The sequence below is a fragment of the Neophocaena asiaeorientalis genome, unplaced genomic scaffold (genome assembly GCF_003031525.2).
Source record: "Neophocaena asiaeorientalis asiaeorientalis breed wild unplaced genomic scaffold, Neophocaena_asiaeorientalis_V1.1 scaffold77, whole genome shotgun sequence".
Taxonomy (NCBI): domain Eukaryota; kingdom Metazoa; phylum Chordata; class Mammalia; order Artiodactyla; family Phocoenidae; genus Neophocaena; species Neophocaena asiaeorientalis.
In genome coordinates, this window is record NW_020174645.1 from 10,673,792 (window position 1) to 10,695,913 (window position 22,122).

The 22,122-nt window shown below is 46.9% G+C and overlaps 1 protein-coding gene across 1 annotated transcript in view; it reads right to left on the minus strand.

The window, feature by feature from the left end:
- Positions 1–204: 204 nt before the first annotated feature.
- RNFT2 (ring finger protein, transmembrane 2) overlaps positions 205–22,122 on the minus strand; it is a 60,609-nt gene continuing 38,691 nt past the window's right edge. Inside the window, exons 8-11 of the mRNA XM_024758715.1 lie at positions 9,059–9,208; positions 7,668–7,733; positions 7,430–7,531; positions 205–1,437 (exon numbers count right to left, since the gene is read on the minus strand). Coding sequence (XP_024614483.1) covers positions 1,303–1,437; positions 7,430–7,531; positions 7,668–7,733; positions 9,059–9,208 — 453 coding nt within the window. The 3' untranslated portion in view covers positions 205–1,302. The remainder of the gene's footprint in view (positions 1,438–7,429; positions 7,532–7,667; positions 7,734–9,058; positions 9,209–22,122) is intronic.

Here is a 22,122-nt window from a genome sequence, read left to right on the forward strand (position 1 = left end):
GATCACCTGTGCCTTCTCCTCCCAGATTTCAGGGCAGGGAGGGTCTCATGGGTGGAGAACTTGTGTTACAGAGATTAGTAGCTCTGGTATAGAGATTCCAGAAACACTGATCACTGCTGTGCTCTACACCACCACCCTGGCTTGTGGAAAAATCCATAACATGGATCATGCCTTTTGCTCTGAAGGCTACCAGGGGAGAAGGCAATGGCCACAGGAGCTGTTGACAAGCCTGAGTCTTAAGTGAGGGACAGGACAAAAGGAGGAGGAGAGAAATAAAGACGGGAGCGGACACCCCATGACATCTGCACCTGCACCAGAGCTGGCCTTTCTTGATAGCCAATCACGATTGAGCATCCCCGCCAGAGTCCAGCTAAACAGCAATTTTAAGGACCAAGTCTTTCCATGGACCCAACCACGACTAGGTTTCAGGAGCCAGTGTTCACTCTTAGCGTTCTCAGTGCAGTCCAAATCGAACGTGCTATGCACCTGAGCCACTGACGGGCGTCAGAATCACCTCTTGTGCTTCTAAAGAAACATGTCTGGGAGGCCCCACACCTGAAGTGTCTGAGCAGTGGGTCAGCATGTGGTTAAGAGTCAGGCTCTGAAGCCAGACAGGCCCGGGCTGGAAACTTGGTCCATCGTTGCTCACTGGGTGACCCTGGGAAAGTTTCCACATGGAGCTCTATGCCTCAGCTTCCTCATCTGTGAAACAAAGGACACAACAGTACCTCCGCCATAGGGCTCGTGAGGATTACAGGGGGTCGTCCGGGCAGGAGGCTCAATGCTGTGCCCGGCTCACACTAAGTGTCTGGTACACAAAGTTACTGTAGGTATAAGGTGGGGCTCAGCATTTGTATTTGGAAAATACTTCACAGTGATTCTCACCTGCGGACTTGGGCCATTTAGGGGGAGACTATCTCCAGGCCCCTCTCTAGTTTGCAGCATCAGGTATTAGGTCACCACGAGTTAAAATAATCAATAGGTGGGACTTGGTCCATTACCAGTTCCTTGACTTGGAGGGAAGTGGGAGACCTACGTAGGTGGAGACCGAGTCTGAGTGAGAAGGCGTCCCCATGTGTAGGGGTAGGATGTACACACCATGATCAGAGCAGGAGAAGAAGGTGAAGGTGGGGAAGGGGACAGGGGCCTGGCTCTAGAGGAAGAGATGGAGAGAGGCAGGAAGGAGGACAGTCAGTGCTTGAGGACTTTTTCCCAGGAAGCCCCCGGAGTTGGACCCAACACCGCTGACCCTCCGTCATCTCCCTGGTGTGCCTGGGAGCACCGATGCTGCAGTCTTCAGCCCTAGTACACCTGGAAGTGTGCCGAAGTGGCCCCGTCCTTCCAGCAGCGCAGGGTATCCACGGCAACCGAGCGGCAGAGTGGGCAGGTGCGCTCACGGTCCAGCCAGAGGCAGAGGCACTCCTCACAGAACACGTGCTGCGGGGACAGCAATCAGGACCATTGGGGTCACTTTCCCAAGCATCCACCCTGTGCCCGCCTCGGTCCTAGGAGCTGGAAGCCAGTAGTGAGCAAAACAGACAATTCCTGCCCTCACGGAACTTGTATTCTAGCTGGGGAGACAAACAGCAAGAGGAATCTCTAAGAGGCAGAGTTTGCCAGTGGTAAGTGCTAAGATGGAAAAGCAGGGAAGGGGGGATAAGAGGGCTTGGGAGGCCTGTGATGGTGAATGGGGTGGCCTGGAAGGATGTTCCTGAGATACTGATATTTAGGTAAAACTTGCAGGAGGGTGAGGAGTGAGCCCTGGTGATATCTGGGAAAAGAGTGCTCCAGGCAGAGGGACTAGCACGTGCAAAGGCCCCGAGGCAGGAGTGTGCCTGGTGTGCTGGAGGAACAGCAAGGAGAGTGGGTCTGAGCCTGGGGGTAGAGGGCGGGATGAGGTCAGAGAGTTGTGTAGGGCCTTGGCTTTTATTTTGAGAGAAGCAGGAGCCATGGCAGGGTTTTGAGTAGAGGGCTGACTTGATATGATTTGTATTTTAAAAAGATCCCTTTGGCAGCTGGGTTGAGAACAGACCACAGGGGTCAAGAGAAACATGGGCAGACTGGAAACATTAACGGGTTCCACTACCCTCTGGCTACATAACTTGGACAAGTGATTTAGCCTCCCTGTGCCTCTTTTTCCTCACCTGTAAAATGGGGATACTACTACTGCCCTCATAGGAAGATTAACTAACATTAAAGTACTTTCACACGACAATCAAATGCACTATATGATTCTTGATTGGATCCTGGATGTGGGGAAAAACCCTAGCTATGAAGGATATTGAAGACGATTAGAGAAATCTGAATATATATTTGAATATTAGTATTTTATATCAATTAAAAATTTGATACTGTGATAGTAGAATTGTGGCTATGGGAGAGAATGTCCTTGTTCTTGGGAAATGTCTGCTGAAATATTTAGGGATGATAGAATCGAAATGTCAGCCACTTATTCTCAACAGGTTTAGGGGGGAAAATCTATACTAAGAAAAGGCAATGTGGTAAAACGTTCACGATTAGTGAATCTAGATAAAGGATAAAAGGGTGTTCGTTCTACTATCCTTCAACTTTTCTGTAGGTTTGAGATTTTTAAAAATAAAATTGATAATATAAAAATCCAAAAAAATGTTTTTTAAAAGAAGGCACTCAGACCAATGAATGCCTGGCAAATAATAAGTTTTCTATAAGTGTTGGCTTGGCTATTATACAGTAATAGTTACTATTACATTATATCTGTTTATTGTTTATTATCTGTCTCTCCGTGGCAGACTGTAAGCTTCTTATAAACCCATTCTGGTACAGTATGCAGTAGGTGCCTAATTGTAGAAAGTGTTCTAAAGAAGTGCTCCATGATGCTACAGAAGTATGTTACAGGGGGACTAGTCTGATCTAGGGGGTAGTCGAGGAAGGCTTCTTGGAGGTGGTGACACTTGTGTTGAAGCCTGAAGGATGTTCGGGAGTTAACTAGGTGACAAGCGGGGGTGGGGGCTAGAGCATTCCAGGCTGAAGGGAACAGATGTGCAAAGCTCCCAAGGATGGCCAATGTGGCTACAGTGAGGTGGGTGTAGGGGAGTGTGGGAGAGGAGGTGAGCAGGCCACACAGAGTCTGGATGCCCATGCCCAAATTCTCACCATGGGCTGAAGGGCAGGACCCAGGGGTCAGCAGACCCAGCGGGCCCCATGAGGGCAGTGACTGCTGCTGTTGTCTTCCCACTGCCCAGCCCTGAGCCTGCACAGAGCAGGGGTTCTGACAAACAATGCCTTTCCAGGCAGGTTAGGTGGGAGATTCTTGAGATACTAGGATGATGAAGACCCGGTCCCTGGCCTCCAGGAGCTCACAGTTTCCTTCTCAGATAATCAGGCAGGACCAAATCTGGTGCCAAATTAAGAGATTCAAAGAATACAGGACCACCCAGGGGCTGGGCTGGAGGAGTTCATGACCCAGGACTGCCTCTAGCATTTGGAGAAAGGAATGAGACCCTACAGAGGGAAGGGGAGGAGGGGTCCTTCCAAGCTGGGTGGGTTTGTGGTCAGTGGGGAATGCAGGTGGCGCTGGATTGTTAACAGTTCCCTGGCTGTGTCTCCTGGAGCACGGAGTCGGGAGAGGTGTCCCTAGGGTGGGACAGGCTGCCCCACCCTGATCCCAAGTTCTATCCAGACTCCCCATGTCTTGCTCAAAGATTAAGAGCAGGCTCTCGGAGCCTGTCTCCTTCTCTGTAAAAGAGGGCTACTATTTCCCCCACACGGTATCTGTAAGGACGCAAACAGGTAAAGCCCATCATAAAGCATCAAGTGTGAGGCACGTGTAAGGAACAAATCAACGGGGGTCGTTATAGTCTTGCCCTCTTTCCTTTGCATCACCAGCCCTCTGAAACCAAACTCCTGGTAGTGACCAAGAACCAGAGGGCAGTTTGTTCTGGAACATACTCTGACCCTTCTCTTTGGCAAGGAGGGCTTTAAATACGGCAGATTTCTGACTTCGTGTTCAAAATGCCCTTTCCCTGACCCCCTGTAGGCTGGCAGGAGGCATGCCATAAATACTGTGGAGTGACCCATCAGGCGAGGGTGCTCCGTCTGAGCGGGAGTTCTAACCTCTGGACATGCTCAGTGGCTGCCTGACTAGCTCCAACTGACCGTCTGCTTCTCAGGCCCCAGCTCTGGGAGGCGGTGGGAGGTGGTGGGTGTGAGTGACCCACTGAGCTTAATTTGATGGCCCTTTGAAGGCGAGATAGGATGTTCCTTTAGCCCAGTGGGCTCTTCATCTATGCATGCATGCATCTGCCCTTCTATTCATCAATCCAACTATCCATTCATCCACCCATCCATTCCCCCATCTACCCATCTATTCACCCACCCATCTGTCAATCCATTTGCCCATCCACCCAGTCACCCACACATTTATCTTTATCCACCCACCTTTGCACTCACCCACACACCCCTCCACTTGGCTACCATCCATCTCCATCCCAACCATCCATCCAACCATCCATCCACCCATCCATCCACCCATCCATCCATCCATCCATCCATCCATCCATCCATCCATCCATCCATCCATCCAATGTTTACTGAGTCAGTACTGTGATTCCATTACTAAGAAAAGACAGACATGGTCACCACTCTCAAGTGGCTTATAATTTGGCAAAGAGGAGACAGACCTTACACAACCAGTTGCCCAATTAATCATCTAGCTGACAACTGAGGTAAGTGCTATGAAGGAAAAACACAGGATCCGCAAGGACATGTAGCTGGGGGCACTGACGAGACCGGGGAAACAGAATCAGAGAAGCCTTTATTGAGGATGTAAAGGCTCATTACTGACTCATTCATTCATTTGTTCATTCGTTCAGGGCATTTAGGAATTAACAAGGTCCTTTCCACCTGTGGAAGTGCCCTTCTAAGCCCGGCTCACAGCAGCAGAGGAAGACTGAGACGTGTGCTATGCCTGGCCACGTATGTGGGCTTCAACCACCACTGGATGTGGCCCCTGCTCCTGGATCTGGAGTGACGGTGTCTTGTCCACCCCCACCCACTGATTCTAATCCAGCTGCGGGAAGACGTAGTGGTACCGGGAGAAGAACGGGAGAGAGGCAAACAGACTAAGGCTTGGAGAGACTGCCAGCAAGGAAGAAGAAAAGCTTTCACCTTGACATCCTGTTCAAAGGATTGCTGCTACCAAAAAGGAAATACAGATGCTCTGAAGCATATGAGAAGATGCTCGTCTGCTCTCATAATTAGGCAAATGCAAATGAAAACTGCACCAAGAGAGTGTTCGTCACCTGTCAGATTGGCGACGCTCAAAAAAGGCTTAATAACACGGTATGTTGGTGAGGGAGGAGGGCCAAGAGGGTGCGTCATGCTCCGCGCTGGGGTTGCAAACGGATACACTCTTTATGGAGGGCGATTTAGCCACATCTGTCAGAACTGCACACCCTCTGACCCAGTAATTCCACCACTAGGAATCTATCCTACTAAGAGCTTGCACACATGTGAAATGGTATGCGTGCCAATGAGATCTAATATTTATGGACCCCTGACCACGCACCAGGCATGGTTCTAAATGCTTCACCTGAATTAACTCATTTAATCAACACGATGAGTCCAGGTAGGTGCTATAGATCTCCCTATTCCTGATCTCTCATAACAGCCATATTTGTCATAACAAAAGATTCTGAACTGCTAAATGCCCATCAATAGGAGAATGGTTAAACAAATTACGGTCTCTCCATAAAATAGGATGTTACACAAATAAGGAACAATCTCTTCAGGCAGAGGTTCAAGCAAAAAGAAAAGATGCACAATGCAGTTTGGGTGGAATGTGCCACAACTTATGTCTTTTTGGAAAAGATATGTTTTCCAAAGATATGTATATGTGTGTGTATATATATTTAAATTCTGCAAAGCATCTCTGGGAAGATATAAAGGAAACTTCCCCAGTTGCCCATGTGGGTATTTAGGGGCCTAGGGAGCTGGGGATAAGGGTAGGAACCCTGTCACCACTTCCCTTTTTGTATCTTTAAAATATTTTTTTAATGAGCTTTTTATTTTGGAATAATTTTAGACTTACAGAAAAGTTGCAAAGGTAGTACAGACAATTCTTGCATTACCCCTCACCCAGTGTCAGTATCCCCTAGTATTATCCTCTTGCATCACCGCGGTACATTTGTCAAAGCTAAGAAATCCACATAGATGCATGACCATGGACTAAACTCCAGACTTTCTTCAGATTTCATAAGGCTAGTTTTTCTCTCCTGTTCTCTCTGTTACAGGTCCCACACTGCATTTAGTCATCATGACTTCTTCATCTCCTTTTTGAATTTTTGAGTCAAGCAAATTTACTCTCAACTTAAAAATAAGTACAGTTAAAGATTAAAAACGAACCTCCTAAACACCCCCAAACAGCAAAACCAAAAAAATTTTGCTGATGCCAAAAGAGGACCCCACCTCCTGTCCTCCTACCCCTGGAAGGTGCGGGGAAGCCCTATGCTCTCCCATTCCTTCTAGTCTGCAGGCTACGCCTCCCCCAAAGTCTTCTCAGCCTCCAACTCATCGCTCTCTGGCCTGGTCCCCTGGGACACTGCATGACTCTCTCTTACACAGCACTTATCACTGCCTGCCTTGTTTCATAGTTATTTATGTATGCGTCTGTTTCCCCAAGGAGACCGTGTGTGTTCTAGAGAAGGGGACAGGGTCTATGTGCCCTCTGCCTGCCTCCCCTCCCCGGTATCTGATAGGATGCTTTGACTCATACACATTTGCTGAATTGACATCTTAGCCCCTTATGTGGGGAGGAGCGGGGAGCAGGGAGGAGGCAAAGGGATACATTTAGGCAGTTAAAGGTAACTGACCAGTGCTGACTACTATGGGTTGGTGACCCACAACTGATAACGAAAACAAACGGTAATAATAATTATAATGATACCAATAACTATAATAATCGTCAGTTTTAGGGCTGAATAATTAAAATTTAGCTCTTTCCAGAGATGATCTCATTCAATCATAGTAATAACTATAAAGTAGGCATTATTACGATGCCCAGTTTATAAATGAAAACGACCAAGGCTCAGGGAGATGCGCTGAGCCACTCGGGGTCCACACTGCTGCTGAGATTCAAACTCAGGATATTCTGACGCTCTACCCTACTGAAATTTTCATTTTCACATTTTACCACTGAAATCAAAGCTCAGAGAGGTGAAGTAAACCTGCCCAAGGGCAGCCAGCTAGTAAAAGGCAGAACTGAGATTTGACCTTGGGTCTGAGGGACTCCGGGCTTGACTACACTGTTCCCAAAGACCCATCCCAGAGCCCCAAGGTTTGGTCATTTGGTTTTGGTCAAGCGTCCCATGCAGGCACTTGGGACTTCTGCATGGGGCAGGGCCCTGCGGTCCCCCAACCTCCGTCTCCAACGGCCCCGCCCAGCCCTGCTCACCTGGCACATAAGGATCAGAGGCTCTCGGAACTCAGCCTGGCAGATAGCACAGATATCACCAGCTTCTGTGCACTGCTGCCCAGTGGCCCGGACTCCATAATTCTGTTTGATGGAAGGGAGAGAGACACAGACACAGCTGTGGTCCCTCGCTGGAGAGACACCCTCAGAAGCACAGCAAGGTCTGTTTCCGGCTCCTGGCTCCTGTGACCTCGGTCAGGACCACTGGAAGCCAACTCACCTGAGAGGTGCAGAGAAGCTTCAGGGCTTTCCTAACTCCACCCACGCGGCCACAAATGTCGAAAGACTGAAAGGAGAGCGAGGTGATGGCTGAAAAGTATTATCCAAGGATTGTTCGGGATCTCTCTCACCATTCCTGAACAACCACCATGGACCCTCCTCATCTGTGACTCCAGACATTTTCAGGGCACATCCTCCCATTTGAAACTCCTCATTCCCATCAGTTTTGCTTGGCTTTTGTCTTGCTGCCTTCCATCAGCAGTCTCCCCTGCCAGTGGGGCCAGGATAGCGAATATATGGCATGCCTACTGTCTTTTTCCCCTCCCAAGCCCCAGGCAGGCATTGCTAATTGATCACAGCACTCTTCTTCTGAGTCAGGGCATAATCGTTCTTCCCTGTCCAGCACTCCAGTCAGCCACTGCCAGCAGATCAGAATCAGCAGAGGCAAAATAAGCCCCAGTGGTTGACAGTGCATGGGTTGCCTGGCTAGTCCTGCTTGGAGGAAGGAAAGGGAACGCATGCATTCCTCCAGAATTCTCTAAAGCCTTAAATAGATAAGGGAAAAGAAAGAGGAGGATGTGTGTGTTGTTAGGGAGGAAAACCTGATTTGTACTAATGATGAAAAGAGAAGCACTGCATACTGATTTGCAGAGCTGAGGGTATGCGATTTCAGAGGAACAGAAAACAAATTCTGTAGCGGTGTTGTCGGTGGGTTGAGAGCTCCAGACTTGGACGCTTGTTCTGTGGTCACTAGCTGAGTGATGCTGGGCGAGTTACTTCTCTCTGAGCCTCAGTACCCTCGCCCATCATCCAGGAGTGATAATGGTATGTATTTTGAAGGGTTGCTGTGAAGAGGACGACATGAAATGATGGCATATGGTGAGGTTTACGGGCAAGAAGTTAGGATGGCTGTAACCATAAAAAGGAGTGAAGTACTGATGTATGCTGTAACGTGGAGGAACCTCGGAAATGACGCTAAGTGAAAGAAGCCAGACACCAAAGGTTACATAGTGAATGATTCCATTTATAGGAAATGTCCAGAAAAGGTAAATCCACAGAGTCTTCAGAAAGAAGACTAGTGGTGGCCAGGCACTGGTGGAGGAATGAAGAGTGATTGCTTCATGGGTACAGGGTTTCTTTTTGGGGTGATGAACGTGTCTTGGAACTAGACAGAGGTGGCAGTGGCACGACACTGAGAATCTGCTAAATGCCACTGAATTGTTCACTATAAAATGGTTAGTGGTTAATTTTGTGTTGTGTGAATTTAATTTTTCAATTAAATAAAGAGATGAGGGTGTTATTCCAGGCTCCCCACTTGCCCTCGCTGCCAGGCCCAGCTAGTGAATGGGTCTTCCTCAGGCCAGCCCTCCAGCCTCTCCCAGGCCACCTCACCTTGCAGAGGCTGTAGAGAACGATCAGGACCCCTCCGAGGAAGTAGCTGTTGGAGGCATCGTCACCCATGATGTATTTATACCACAGCTGGATGGGAACAAGTGATCGGAACAGCTGGCTCAACTCCTCGATGACCAGATAGAACTTTCCCTGCAACCACACAGAAAGCATCAATTATGATTAGCAGTAAAGACCCAGAGGACCCAGCTGGGGGGCCCCCCAGCCCAGGGAGTAATGACCTTCCAGGTCACAGGCAGCCCATTAATCAGCTTTGTAAAGCACTCAGGCCTGCTTCTAATGGGCCTGCAATGTGGCCGGGGAGACACGGCCCCTGCCCGCTGCCCTCGCCCGCTGCCCACCAGCCCAGTAGATCAACACTCTGGGGATCGCGTCTCAGGGAGGGAGAAACTGGACACCTCTGGCCGACGGTTGGAGTGTGGGTCACTCCCTGGTGCGTGCTGTGGCGTTGGGGGCTCAAAGCCAATCATGGGGGCACAGTCCCTGGCCCTGCACTCGGCTCACTCTCATCTCTCGGGGGCTGACCCAGGCACCGAGGGCGACTGCCCTCAGCGGCGTGGGCAGGGCGGACCACAGGATGCAGGAAGGACAGGCAGAGAAGAGGAGAGGGGGGAAGACGTGTTCTCGTTCCCAGCTGCCCCACCTACTGTCTTCAAGGAGGCAGGATCCTATCTGGTGAAAGAACACGGACTTGGGCTCTCAGACCCGGGGGACTCAGAACCTATCTTGCCTCACTGCGCTCATCTACAGAATGGGAATCACAGCTGCTACCTTCTAGGGTGGCTCTGAAGATTAAAGGAAATAAACAGGAGAAGCATCTAGCGTTCTCTTTCTCTTCCTCTTTTGGCTTTTATTCAAGTCCCTCAAGCTTTCTGGGGCCTGTGCTATAAAATGGAGAAGAAAATAACCCACCCTGTCGTGTCTAATAAAGTTAAACAGACACCTGCTTAGGACTCAGTAATTCCACTCCCAGATGTGCACCTGAGAGAAATGAAAACATATGTCCATCTGTAGGCGAATGTTCACAGCAGCTTTATTCATAATATCTTCAAACTGGAAAGAGCCCAAATGTCCATCAATGGAAGAATGGATAAACAAATTGTGGTATATTTATATAATAGGACATTACTCAGCAATAAAAAGGGAACAAATGTTTGCAATACACAGCAACATGAATGAATCTCAAACATTCTCTCCTGTCAAAGGAGACAGATACAAAAGAGTACATAGTGGGTAATTCCGATTAATATGAAGTCCTAGAATAGGTAACATAAAACTGCACTGAAGACTTCCCTGGTGGTGCAGTGGTTAAGAATCTGCCTGCCAATGCAGGGGACACGGGTTCGAGCCCTGGCCCGGGACGGTCCCACATGCCACGGAGCAACTAAGCCGTGTGCCACAACTACTGAGCCTGCGCTCTAGAGCCCACGAGCCACAACTACTGGGCCTGCATGCCACAACTACTGAAGCCCGTGCGCCTAGAGCCCGTGCTCCGCAACGAGAAGCCACGGTAATGAGAAACCTGCGCACCGCAACGAAGAGTAGCCCCCGCTCGCCCCAACTAGAGAAAGCCCGCGTGCAGCAACCAAGATCCAACGCAGCCAAAAATAAAGTTAAAAAAAATAAACTGCACTGATGGAAATAAGATCAGTGGTTGCCTGGGGTGAGCTGGGGGAGGAATGACTGCAAGGGGGCGTCAAGGAATTTTGGGGGATGAAAGAAACTGTAGATTGTATATGTAAATTTTATATTTTATATAGTGATGGGGGTGGTGGTTACACGTAGGTATACATTTGCCAAAACTCACTGAAACGTGTGCTTCAAATCTCTGCATTTTCTTGTACAGATATACAATGTTATACACCTCAATAAAGTTGATTGAAACAAATAAACAAACATAGAAACAAATAGTACCACCCCAAGCATACATAGCCTTAAAGATGTGAATAACCTTGGCTCCAGCAATTCTACTTCTAGGAATTTATCCTAACAATCAGGGATATGTGCTAATAGATATGCCAGTAGGAATGGCCAGTGCAGCATTCTTTGAAACAGTACAAACAAAAACACGTAACAACTAAATGTGCAAAAAGAGGGTCTGGTTATGGTAGGGATCGATAATGCAAAGCCATACAGCCAATCAAATATCATCCTGAAAAGGAGTGACTTTGCAGTGAAGAAATCCACTACATACTGCCTTAACCAAGTGATCAAGGTTAACATCCCCAGTAATAAGTCATATTGAAGCCTAAACCCCTGATAAGATGCCCTGAGAAAAATATAGCATCATCCTGTGTATTCTGGTCAAAAACTTACAAGCTCAATTGAATCATAAGAAAACGAGACAGCCAAGCTAAGGAACATTCTACAAAATAACGGTCCAGCATTCTTCAAAAGTGTGAAGGTCATGAAAGACAAAGAAAAGACCAAGGAATTGTTAGATTAGAGAGGACTAAGGAGACATGACAAATAGATGCAACGTGGGATCTTAGATTCGATCCTAGACCAGGAAAAAGACGTTTGTGGAACAAGTGGCAAAATGTGATAAGGTCTGTGAATGTGAATTTCCTGGCTTTGCTAATTGCACTATGGTTATATTAGATGTTAATATTAGGGGAAGCTGCGTGATGGATATATGGGAACTCTCTGTATTATTTTTGCAACTTTTCTCTAAGTCTAAAATTATTTCAAAAGAAAAAGTTAGAAAAGAAATAAAAGTTAGAAAAGAAATGGTTAAGAATATCTATTGATTCAGGGAAGTGCTCATATTATAGTTCCAAGTGGAAAAGATACAGAATGCAGAGACTACTCATCTTCGTTGTGGTTTTCTGCCTTTTCCTCTTTTTTTTTTTTTTTTTTTTTGTGCTGAGCATAGTGCTTAAACTAGAGGGAGAAAAAAGTTATAAAAATGCATTGTGGGGCTTCCCTGGTGGCGCAGTGGTTGGGAGTCCGCCTGCCAATGCAGGGGACGCGGGTTCGAGCCCTGGCCCAGGAAGGTCCCACATGCCATGGAGCAACTGGGCCCGTGTGCCACAACTACTGAGCTTGCGCTCAAGAGCCCGCAAGCCACAGCTACTGAGCCCGCGTGCCACAGCTACTGAGGCCTGCGTGCCTGGAGCCCGTGCTCCGCAGCAGGAGAGGCCGCCACACCGCAGCCTGCGCACCGCAGTGAAGAGTAGCCCACGCGCAGCAACGAAGACCGAACGCAGCCAAAAAAAAAAAAAAAAAACCCAAATAAATAAATTTACAAAACAAAAAAAAGTGTTGTGTATCCATCAAATGGATGATGTACAGAATGTGGACAGAGACTTTATATCTACCCCATTATATTCTGTCTTGATGGGCTGAGCACAGGTCGCTTGGAAGAGGACTCATTGAGGCAGACGTATCCACATCTGCTAAGGACCAAGGAAAGGCATCCGGTCATCCACTCACCCCAGTATCTGACCTTGCAGAACTGGAACGTCACCCGAGACCTGCTGAATCAGAACCTGCAACTTAACAAGGTTCCCAGGTGACGTGTGTGCACGTTCAAGTTTGGGGACCACTATTTCAATGGATAAGTGGAACAAGGGCAGTGAAGGAATATGGGCAGGATGAGGAAAGAAGGGTATTCCAGCAGCCCAGAGGTGATGGAAAGGATGGTCAATCTTTGGCCATCTTGCTGGGCAGCCTCCTGCTTTGTCCTCCTGGCCTCATGGTGGTTGAGGCCATGACCACCTCATGAAAGGTCCTATGTCCCTGTGTCTCTTGAAACCCCTGCATGCTGGCATCTGGTTGACTCTGGAGACAGACCCTGCTGTCCCCTCTCAGGCTAATCTTGCACAACCAGCCTGGCTTGGTGGTTAAGAGTGTAGCTCGGGAACCAGACAGCCTGGTGTCAGATCCTGTTGCCAACCACCTTGCTATTACTGATCCTTGGTCACTGTCTTTGGATCCCCCAGTTCTCAGGCTCCACTAGCTACAGGCTGGTCTCCTGGTCCAGACCCCAAGCTTCCCACTCACCTAACGTGTGGGTCTGGAACAGAGGTCAGCAGTCTTTTTCTGCAAAGGGCCGGATAGTGAATACTTTGGATTTGAGGTCATACAGCCTCTGTCACCATCATTCCCCTCAGCTATCGACAATAGGTAAACAAATGGGCATGGCTGTGTTCCAAAAAAACTTTACTTACAAACACAGATGCTGCGAGGCATATTTGATCTGCAGCTTGTGGTTTAAAAACCCCTGGTCTATAACATCAGAACCTAGATAAGTCAAGTCATGATGGGGACTCCAATACATCCCCAGAATTTCAGAGAAGACTCGGGGACCAGCTTCTTGGCCCTTCTTTCAGGTGCCCTGCTATGCAGACCAAGCTCTTCCTCTGTAGATGGACTAGTAGTCCCCTGCTCTCTGCCGAGCTAACACCTGTTCATCTTCTGGGTCTCAGCTAACTGTCACCTCCTATAAGAAGCCTTCCCCAACTCCTTAATTAAATTAAGGGCTCCTATTACACCCTTTAAATCACCTTAGAGCACTTCTCACAATATTAAAAAAAGTACTTCAGTATCTCTCTCTCCCACTGGACCGTAAGCCCCATTAGCATGAAGATAATTTGGTTCCTGGTCATATTCCCAGCACGCAGCACACAGCAGGTGCTTATTTAAGAGCTAGAGACCTCTGAAGCGTAAGATTTTCCACCCTTATTACTCAGGTCAACATCTAGAGTTTGCTGATGGAGAAGGAGAGTTGGAACATGGAAGTGAGTACTTCTCTTCATAGGCAAGCCCTGATGTCACAGAAAATAAAATAAAGGGAGAGAGTGCTAAAGGCAGCAATCAGCTGCTGGGGGGCCAGCCACTTGGAGAGGAGGTAAAACCACCGGGAAAAACCGGGCATATCCCAGTGAAACCACCTCTCTCTAATTAAGCAGTTTTATAATTCCAGGTTGCTTAAGCATGTTATTTCTGACGACCACCGAACGGAACATGTGGTTTCTCCGGGGTGTCAGACAACAAGGAAAGCGATCAGATTATGACCTGTCTGCCCTCCCTGCCACCCATAAAAGGGGAACAGTAGCAATTGGCGCAGAACTTAGGCACAGAGAGCTCGCTGCTGGGATTCTGATAAAGGGGGTTGGGAGCAGTCAAGGAGGGGAAGGCAGGTTCTGTTCTGACTTTTACTGTGAGGATGGGGGAGGGACCAAAAGTGAAGTGGGAAGCAAGAAAACGACAGAGGGCTGACTGGAAGGGAGTGGGAAATGATGGCGAGCAGGATGCTGAAAGCTGAAGAAAGGAACAGGTTAGGAGACTTTCGAAGAACGCACCTACCTGGGAAAGGTGATGTGAAGGATCATGGGGATGAACAGGAAGGGGAGGGAGACATAATCAGAGCTGTTAGCAGCGTAAATGTACAAAGATAAAAAGAATGGATAAACAGGGATAAAAGTTTTTTTCTGCATCAAAATTAATAATGAATATTTATACGGCTTTACCTGTTTATAAATCTCTTTCATACACATTTTCTCACCGACAGAAGTAGGACAGCACAGCAGTTAAGGGCATGGGAATTGGGCCTCCAAAGTCAAATCCACTACCTACTAAATTGGTTGATTTTGGACAACAATTTAACTTCTCTGAGCCTCAGTTTCCTCATCTGTAAATGGGGTTGAAAACACAGACACACACACAGAGACACACACACACAACACACAGTGGTGTGCTGGCAAATCAGTTCTCCAGAAAACAACCAAAAAAAAAAAAAAAATGGCCCTGATATGTGTGCTTCCAATTTCTGTGGTCTAAGTACTCCCACAGGGCCAATTTCAAGCTTCCTAGGGTTTAACGACTGCTTGCAAATTTCCTGAAAATGTAACCATTGGCTTTCACAAGCCCACGCAAACTTGCTCCAACAGGCCAAGGTGATTGTGAGGATTGAGTGAGCAAATGCACCTAAAACATAGGTACCCAGGAAGGGCCCAGTGCATGATAAGAGCTAGTAAAGAACATAGGTACCCAGGAAGGGCCCAGTGCATGATAAGAGCTAGTAAAGACCCTCACGATGATCTGGGGATGTGGGCATTATTACTGTCACTCACGTTCTTTTAGAGATAGGACACCTCAGGTTCAAAAGAACTAAGGAATGAACGAGAATAAGGCAGAGGTGCTATCTGGGACTCCCAGGCCCAGGCTGCACGAGACCTGGCAGCTGTCACTGCCTCCCTCTTGCTTGCCCTTCCTCCCCTTCCTTCCTCCTTTCTCACATTGTGAGAAACCCAAGGGACAAGGGGAGACCACGTGCAGAGGCCAGGTGCAGAGGGAGAGGTTCTGAGCAACACTACACAGGGGAGAAGCAAGGAACCCAGCCAACAGGGAGAACCGAGGCCCCAGATATAGGACCTGAGCAAGTCTTCCTACCCATGTCAGCTGAGGCATTAGACCTGTGAGCAAAAAAGCCATTGTGGATGGTCCAGCCTCAGTGGACATCACATGGAGACCAGCTGTCCCCAGTGTACCCTGGCTGAACTCCTGACCCACAGAATCATGGGAAATAAAATGGTGGCCGTTTTAAGCCAAAAGAAAGAAAAAAAGAGAAAAATGAACTAAAGTACTCATCTAAGGAGGTGATGGTGATGTTTGCCAGTGCTTCTTAAGGCTGGCTTGTTGGGTCAGCACTCCAAGATCCTGTGCCAAAAAGCCAGCCACACTGCCATGAGGAGAGCGATATCTGTGCTTCTTTCTAGAATGTTCTTTGAAGAACACAAATCTGATCATTGCGGACCCCTGCTTATTACCCTAGGCCAGGGGGCCTTTGGGAGGTAATCAGGTTATGAGGGTGGAGCCCTCATGAATGGGATTAGTGCCCTTATAAGAAGAGACATGAGAGCATCCTCCCTCCTTCCATGTCTGTCTGTCTGTCTGTCTCTCCTAAACCCCTGCAATCATTCTTGACTCTCCTTTCTCTCAGAACCAACATCCAATTCATCTACAAATTCTGCTGGAAACAGCTCCCTAACAACTTCTGTTGTCGTCCCCCTATGATTTATTCCTGACACGGTATCCAAAATGAGCTTCTCAAAATACAAGGCAGAACAAATCATCCCAGGGCTCAAACCTGCCAATGTCTTCTATCTCCCTCAGAGTGACATCTGAAACTCTCACCCTATCTTCCAGATCCTATAAGATCTGTCCCCTGCCCACATGTCTGTTGTGCCTGATTCTCAAAAACAAACAAACAAACAAAAAAAAAAACAAGCACAGTTCTACCTCAGGGTCTTTGCACTTGCTCCTCCCTCTTCCTGGAGCACTCTTCCTCCTGATGTCTGCCAGCTGGCTCCCTCACTTCCCTTGGGTCTTGGCACGCATGTCATCTCATCAGGAAGGATCACTGAACAATGTACATAAAATAGCACCCCTGCACTTCCTACTTCCCCCCATCCTCCCCAGCCTCTGTATTCAGCTTTCATTTTTCTTTTTTGCATTCACCCCTAACATGGACTATATTTCTTTGTTATGCTCCTGAAATACAGGGGCTCTGTGTCTTTTTGGCATTACCATTTCTGTTTGCAGAATCTAGAGGAGTGCTTGGCACCAAACAGGGTGCTCAGCCGAATGAATAAGTGGGCCTCAGTCTCTTCATCTGTAGACTTCAGGTAATAATAGTATGTCCCTCAAAGAGTTTTGATGTTAATAACAGCAAATACATACACTGAAGGCTTATTACTTGCCAAGTGCTGTTCTAAGCACTTTGTATTAATTTAACCCTCACAACAACCTATGAGATAGGAGCTATCATCATCCCCATTTTACAGAAGAGTAAACTGAGGCACAGGGAGGTTAAGTCACTTGCTCAAAGTCACACAGCTGGTACGTGGCAGAGATAGAATTTGAATCCAGGCAGGCTGGTTCCAGAAGCCACTTTATAAATCCTCTCTCATCAGAGAAATAACGTGTAAAGATCTTAAAACAAGGTGTGACAATGTTCATTGCAGCACTATTTTTTTTTATTTTTTATTGCAGCACTATTTACAATAGCCAGGACATGGAAGCAACCTAAGTGTCCACTGACAGATGAATGGATAAAGAAGATGTGGCACATATATACAATGGAATATTTCTCACCATAAAAAGAAATGAAATTGAGTTATTTGTAGTGAGGTGGATGGATCTAGAGTCTGTCATACAGAGTGAAATAAGTCAGAAAGAGAAAAACAAATACTGTAAGCTAACACATATATATGGAATCTAACAAAACAAAACAAATGGTTCTGAAGAACCTAGGGGCAGGACAGGAATAAAGACGCAGGCGTAGAGAATGGACTTGAGGATGGGGGAGGGGGAAGGGTAAGCTGGGATGAAATGAGAGAGTGGCATTGACATATATACGCTACCAAATGTAAAACAGATAGCTAGTGGGAAGGGGCCGCACAGCACAGGGAGACCAGATCAGTGCTTTGTGACCACCTAGTGGGGTGGGATAAGGAGGGTGGGAGGGAGACGCAATAGGGAGGGGATATGGGGATATATGTATACATATAGCTGATTCACTTTGTTATACAGCAGAAACTAACACAACAATGTAACGCAATTATACTCCAATAAAGATGTTAAAAAATAAATAAAAAATAAATAAATAAAAGGAGGAAAAAAAAAACAAGGTGTGACATACCATACTATTAAATGTTGGCTATTATTATTATCACTACTACTTGCTGCCTGTTAAAGGAAGCTCATTTTGGACTAAGGGCTAAGGAGAGATAAGTCATAGCCATCCTGGGTGCTGACTGTCCCATAAGGCAAGTCTCTTGGGTGGGTCTGATGTGTGGATGGCTGGTGATGTTTGCCAGTGCTTCTCAAGGCTGGCTTGTTGGGTTAGCACTCCAAGACCCTGTGCCAAAAAGCCAGCCACACTGCCACGAGGAGAGCGATACCTGTGCTTCTTTCTAGAATGTTCTTTGAAGAATACAAATCTGATCATTGCGGACCCCTGCTTATAACCCTCCCTGGCTCCCCACTACCCCCAGGGCAAAGGCTAAACTACTTACCAAGCCCTCTCGACCTGGCCGTCTACAGTGGAGCCATAGGGCACTATGGAGGCTCCATGCATGTGCCACATTCTGGGGAAAATTTGTCACCTTGATCGTGACTACTACATAGGGATACTGTAAGCATCTAAATCAGCATTTCTCCAAGTGTGGTCCAGGACGCTGAGGGTCCCCAAAACCCTTCCAGAAGGTCTGTGAAGTCAAAACTATTTTCATCGTAATTCTCAGACATTAACTGACATTTTTATTCTCTAACAAGTATACAGTTGAGTTTTTCCTGAGGCTATATGACATGATTTGCAACAAATGAGAATGCAAGTATCTTCTATCAAGCCAGATATTAATTTATAAAAGTGTAAAAACAAGTCCCTTTTCTCATTAATTAAAAGATAGTTATGTCTCTTTAAAATGTTATTTATTTTAACACATAATGGGTTGATTATTATTTTAAGTTAATTAGTGAGTACTGTAAAAAGTTCTTGGTTTTAATTTCAATTGTGGTGAATTGATTTTAATTTCTATTATGGTTACATGGGTCATAGCAATAACCCATGTAAGCAAGTTCTTTAGGGTCTTCAATACTTTCTAAAAGTGTAAAGAGGCCCTAAGTCTAAAATGTTTGCGAATCCCTGAGAAGCATGTGGAATAGAGTAAGTATTCAATAATTTTGACTATTATTATTTTTTTTAAGAAAGCTTTTTTTTTTTCCTTTTTTTGCGGTACGCGGGCCTCTCACTGTTGTGGCCTATCCCGTTGCGGAGCACAGGCTCCGGACACGCAGGCTCAGCAGCCACGGCTCACGAGCCTAGCTGCTCCGCGGCATGTGGGATCATTCCCGGACCGGGGCACGAACCCGTGTCCCCTGCATCGGCAGGCGGACTCTCAACCACTGTGCCACCAGGGAAGCCCGAAAGCATTTTATTTTGAAAAATTTATTTTTATTTAAAAAAATTTTTATTTTGTGTTGAAGCATAGTTGATTAACAATGTGTTAGTTTCAGGTGTATAGTTTCAGGTGTATAGTAAAGTGATTCAGTTATACATATATATGTATCTATTTTTTTCAAATTCTTTTCCCATTTAGGTTATTAAGAATATCAAGCAGTGTCCCTGTGCTACTCAGTAGGTCCTTGTTGGTTATCTATTTTATATTATTATTATTATCTATTTCTTTGATAGGCTGTGAGCTTCATGAATGCAGAGAACCATATCTTGTTCACCATCTTTCCCCTATGCTTAGTCAGGGTGTGTCCCTAGTTGCTGTCAGCTTACATTCTTTCTCTCCTTCTTCCTTAGCACTAGAGTCCTCAATATTTTAGCTGGATGATATCTTAAACAGAGACTACATCTCCCAGCTTCTCTTGCAACCGGTGCCATTTTAGTGGCACTTCAGTGGCACTAAGCTATAGTAGAAGTGTCATGTGACAACTTCAGAGAAACTTTCACCTTATTCTTCCCCCTGTCCTCCTTCCTGCTATCTGGAACTTAGATGTGATGGCTAGTGCTCTAGCTGCCATCTTGGACTATGAGGAGGAGTCCCACACCCTAGGATTGGTGAAGTAGTAACCTGGAAGGTGTCACACTACCAGGTTTGGACTGCTTACCTTTGGACTTTACATGGGAAGAAATAAACCCTTCTTAAATTTAAGCAATTATTATTTTTGCTGTTACTGGCTTACCCAATTCTAACTAATGCAAAGGATTTGGCACTGAGTAGGTGATCAAAAAATGTTTTTTGAGTGAATGAATGAACAAATGAACAGGTGGGCTAAATGACCTTGTAGTTCAAATAGCTAGGTTTTCCACAGGTGTGGCTCATAGAGAACCCTGATGCCAAAGGTGCTAGGAAGCAAGGGTTGGTGTATAAGGAAGGGTTTATAAAAAAGATGAGGCTAGGAGAGAGGAAAAGGGGCTGTCTAGTGACTGCTGGGTTCAGCACAGAACACCATGAGAAAGGTATGCAGTGTAGAAGAAAGGACGATGACTTGGCTCTTACTATGTGCTAGGCACCTACTCTCTGCACAACACTGAGAGGTAGGTGATATTAATGCTCCCATTTCACAGATAAGGAAAGTGAGAAGGAGAGGATAGCCCCAGGGGACACAGCTAATAGAAAGTTCTGGACACCTCTACCTGGTAGGAAAGATGGCCACTAGTAGCCCCAGGCCAACACTCTCACAGCGAGCCTTGGATGGATTGGTCAGATGGGGCAGGGGGTGCGCGGGGCGCCGTGACTGACAGCCGCATCAGGACCACAGGGAGAGGGAGAGGCGGTTCCCCACAGAGAGGGGTGTCAGGAAAAGAGGCCGGAAAGCTTCTCCGAGTTCTGGGCCAAAGGGACTCCTCATTGCAGAGCCCTCCCCTAATGTGGGGAAAATAAGCAGGAACTGCGTCCAGCTTCCCGGGTGCTTTCCCTCGTTTGCTTTTCTTGCCCTGAACCGCTGGTTAGCTCCCGGCCGCCACAGGGGGCAGGGCCACGCTTCCGAAGTGGGCGGGCTGGGCCCGCGCAAAGAGCTGAAAACAAAGACTTCTTTTCTTGGGAAGGCGGCCTGCAGGTCTGTTATGACTGCAGGCTGCACGGGGGGACCGCGGCTGAAAGAGCCCTTCAGAATAGAACAGCCGCAACATCGACCCGCTGAGGAGCAGGCGGGCCCGTCTAGGACTTCTCAGACTTGAGAAGGCTTGGCGGGTGGGGAAAAGCTTGGTAACTGACCTCAGAACAACGGCCAGGAGTGCTGGGGGCAACAGGTGTTGAGGGCACTGGGACTAGAAGAAAGGCTAGAGAGAAATGTAGGGGGTGGGGGAGGAGAGGGACACCGGAGAGGAGCTAGGGGATGTGGGCAAAAGAAGAGAGGGGAGAAATGACAGAGTTAGAGGACAGAAGGAAAAGGGCACCCAGGAGTGAGAGACCAGGCAAAGAGGGGGCCAAGGAGGAGAAAGTAATCTCATTATTAAGCACCTACCATGGGCCAGGAATTGTGCATCAAATGCTCCCCTGGTGGGGTAGTTATGACCCAGTCCCATTTCTCAGATGAGAAAGCTCAACATAGGCACGGGAGGCAGGAAAAAATCGTGGGAGACTGAGCTAATGAGATAAGTACAAGGGGAAAGAGACAAGAAACTAGCAGCAAAAGAGAAGAACTAGGGCCAGTTAACAGGTGAGAAAACAGAGGCTCTAAGAGGTTGTCCAAGTGCTAGACAGGGGTAGAGCCAGGTTTAAATCCAGTCTGACTTCCTGTCTCGTGCCATTTCATGCTTTGAGTGCTATGAGGAGCGAAGAAAGGTAGACTCTAGTAGGAGTTAAAGTGAGATGTGGGGAGAGAGAAAGAAAAGATACAAGGTGTGTGGGAGGGTGGAGAACTGAAGAGGGAGGATAAGATTCAGGATAATGGGCACCTTGGCAGGGGTACTGACCAGAGCGGAAACGAAGGAGCCTTTCGGGTGCTGGAAATGTTTTATATCTGTGCTGCCCAATACAGTACAGATAGTACTGTAGTAGTCACATGTGTCTATTGAGCACTTCAAATGTGGTTAAATCTGCACTGAGATGTACTGAAAGTATGGAATACACAGGAAATTTCAAAGTCTTAGAAAAACAAAAAAAAGGTAAAATAGCTCATTAAAATTTTTTATATTGATGACATGTTTAAGTGATAATAGTTTGGACATTCTGGGATAAATAAAATATATTATTAGAATTAATGTTACTTGTTCCTTTTTGCTTGCTTAATGTGACTACTTGAAAACTGTAAATTGCTTATGTGGCTCGTATTATATTTCTATTGGAGAGCGCTGGTGATATCTTGACACATATGGATATACATGTACATATTTTACATATGGATACATACATATGTAAAAACTCATCGAACTTGTATACTTATAATTAGATCACTTTACAATATGCAATTTATGCCTCAATAAATAAAAAAGGAAAGAAGAGTGAGCCAGGTTGGGTACAGGCTGAGAGCGCGGCAGGTGGGAGGCGGGGTCGGAGGGGGCGGGGCCAGAGGCAGGCGGCCCC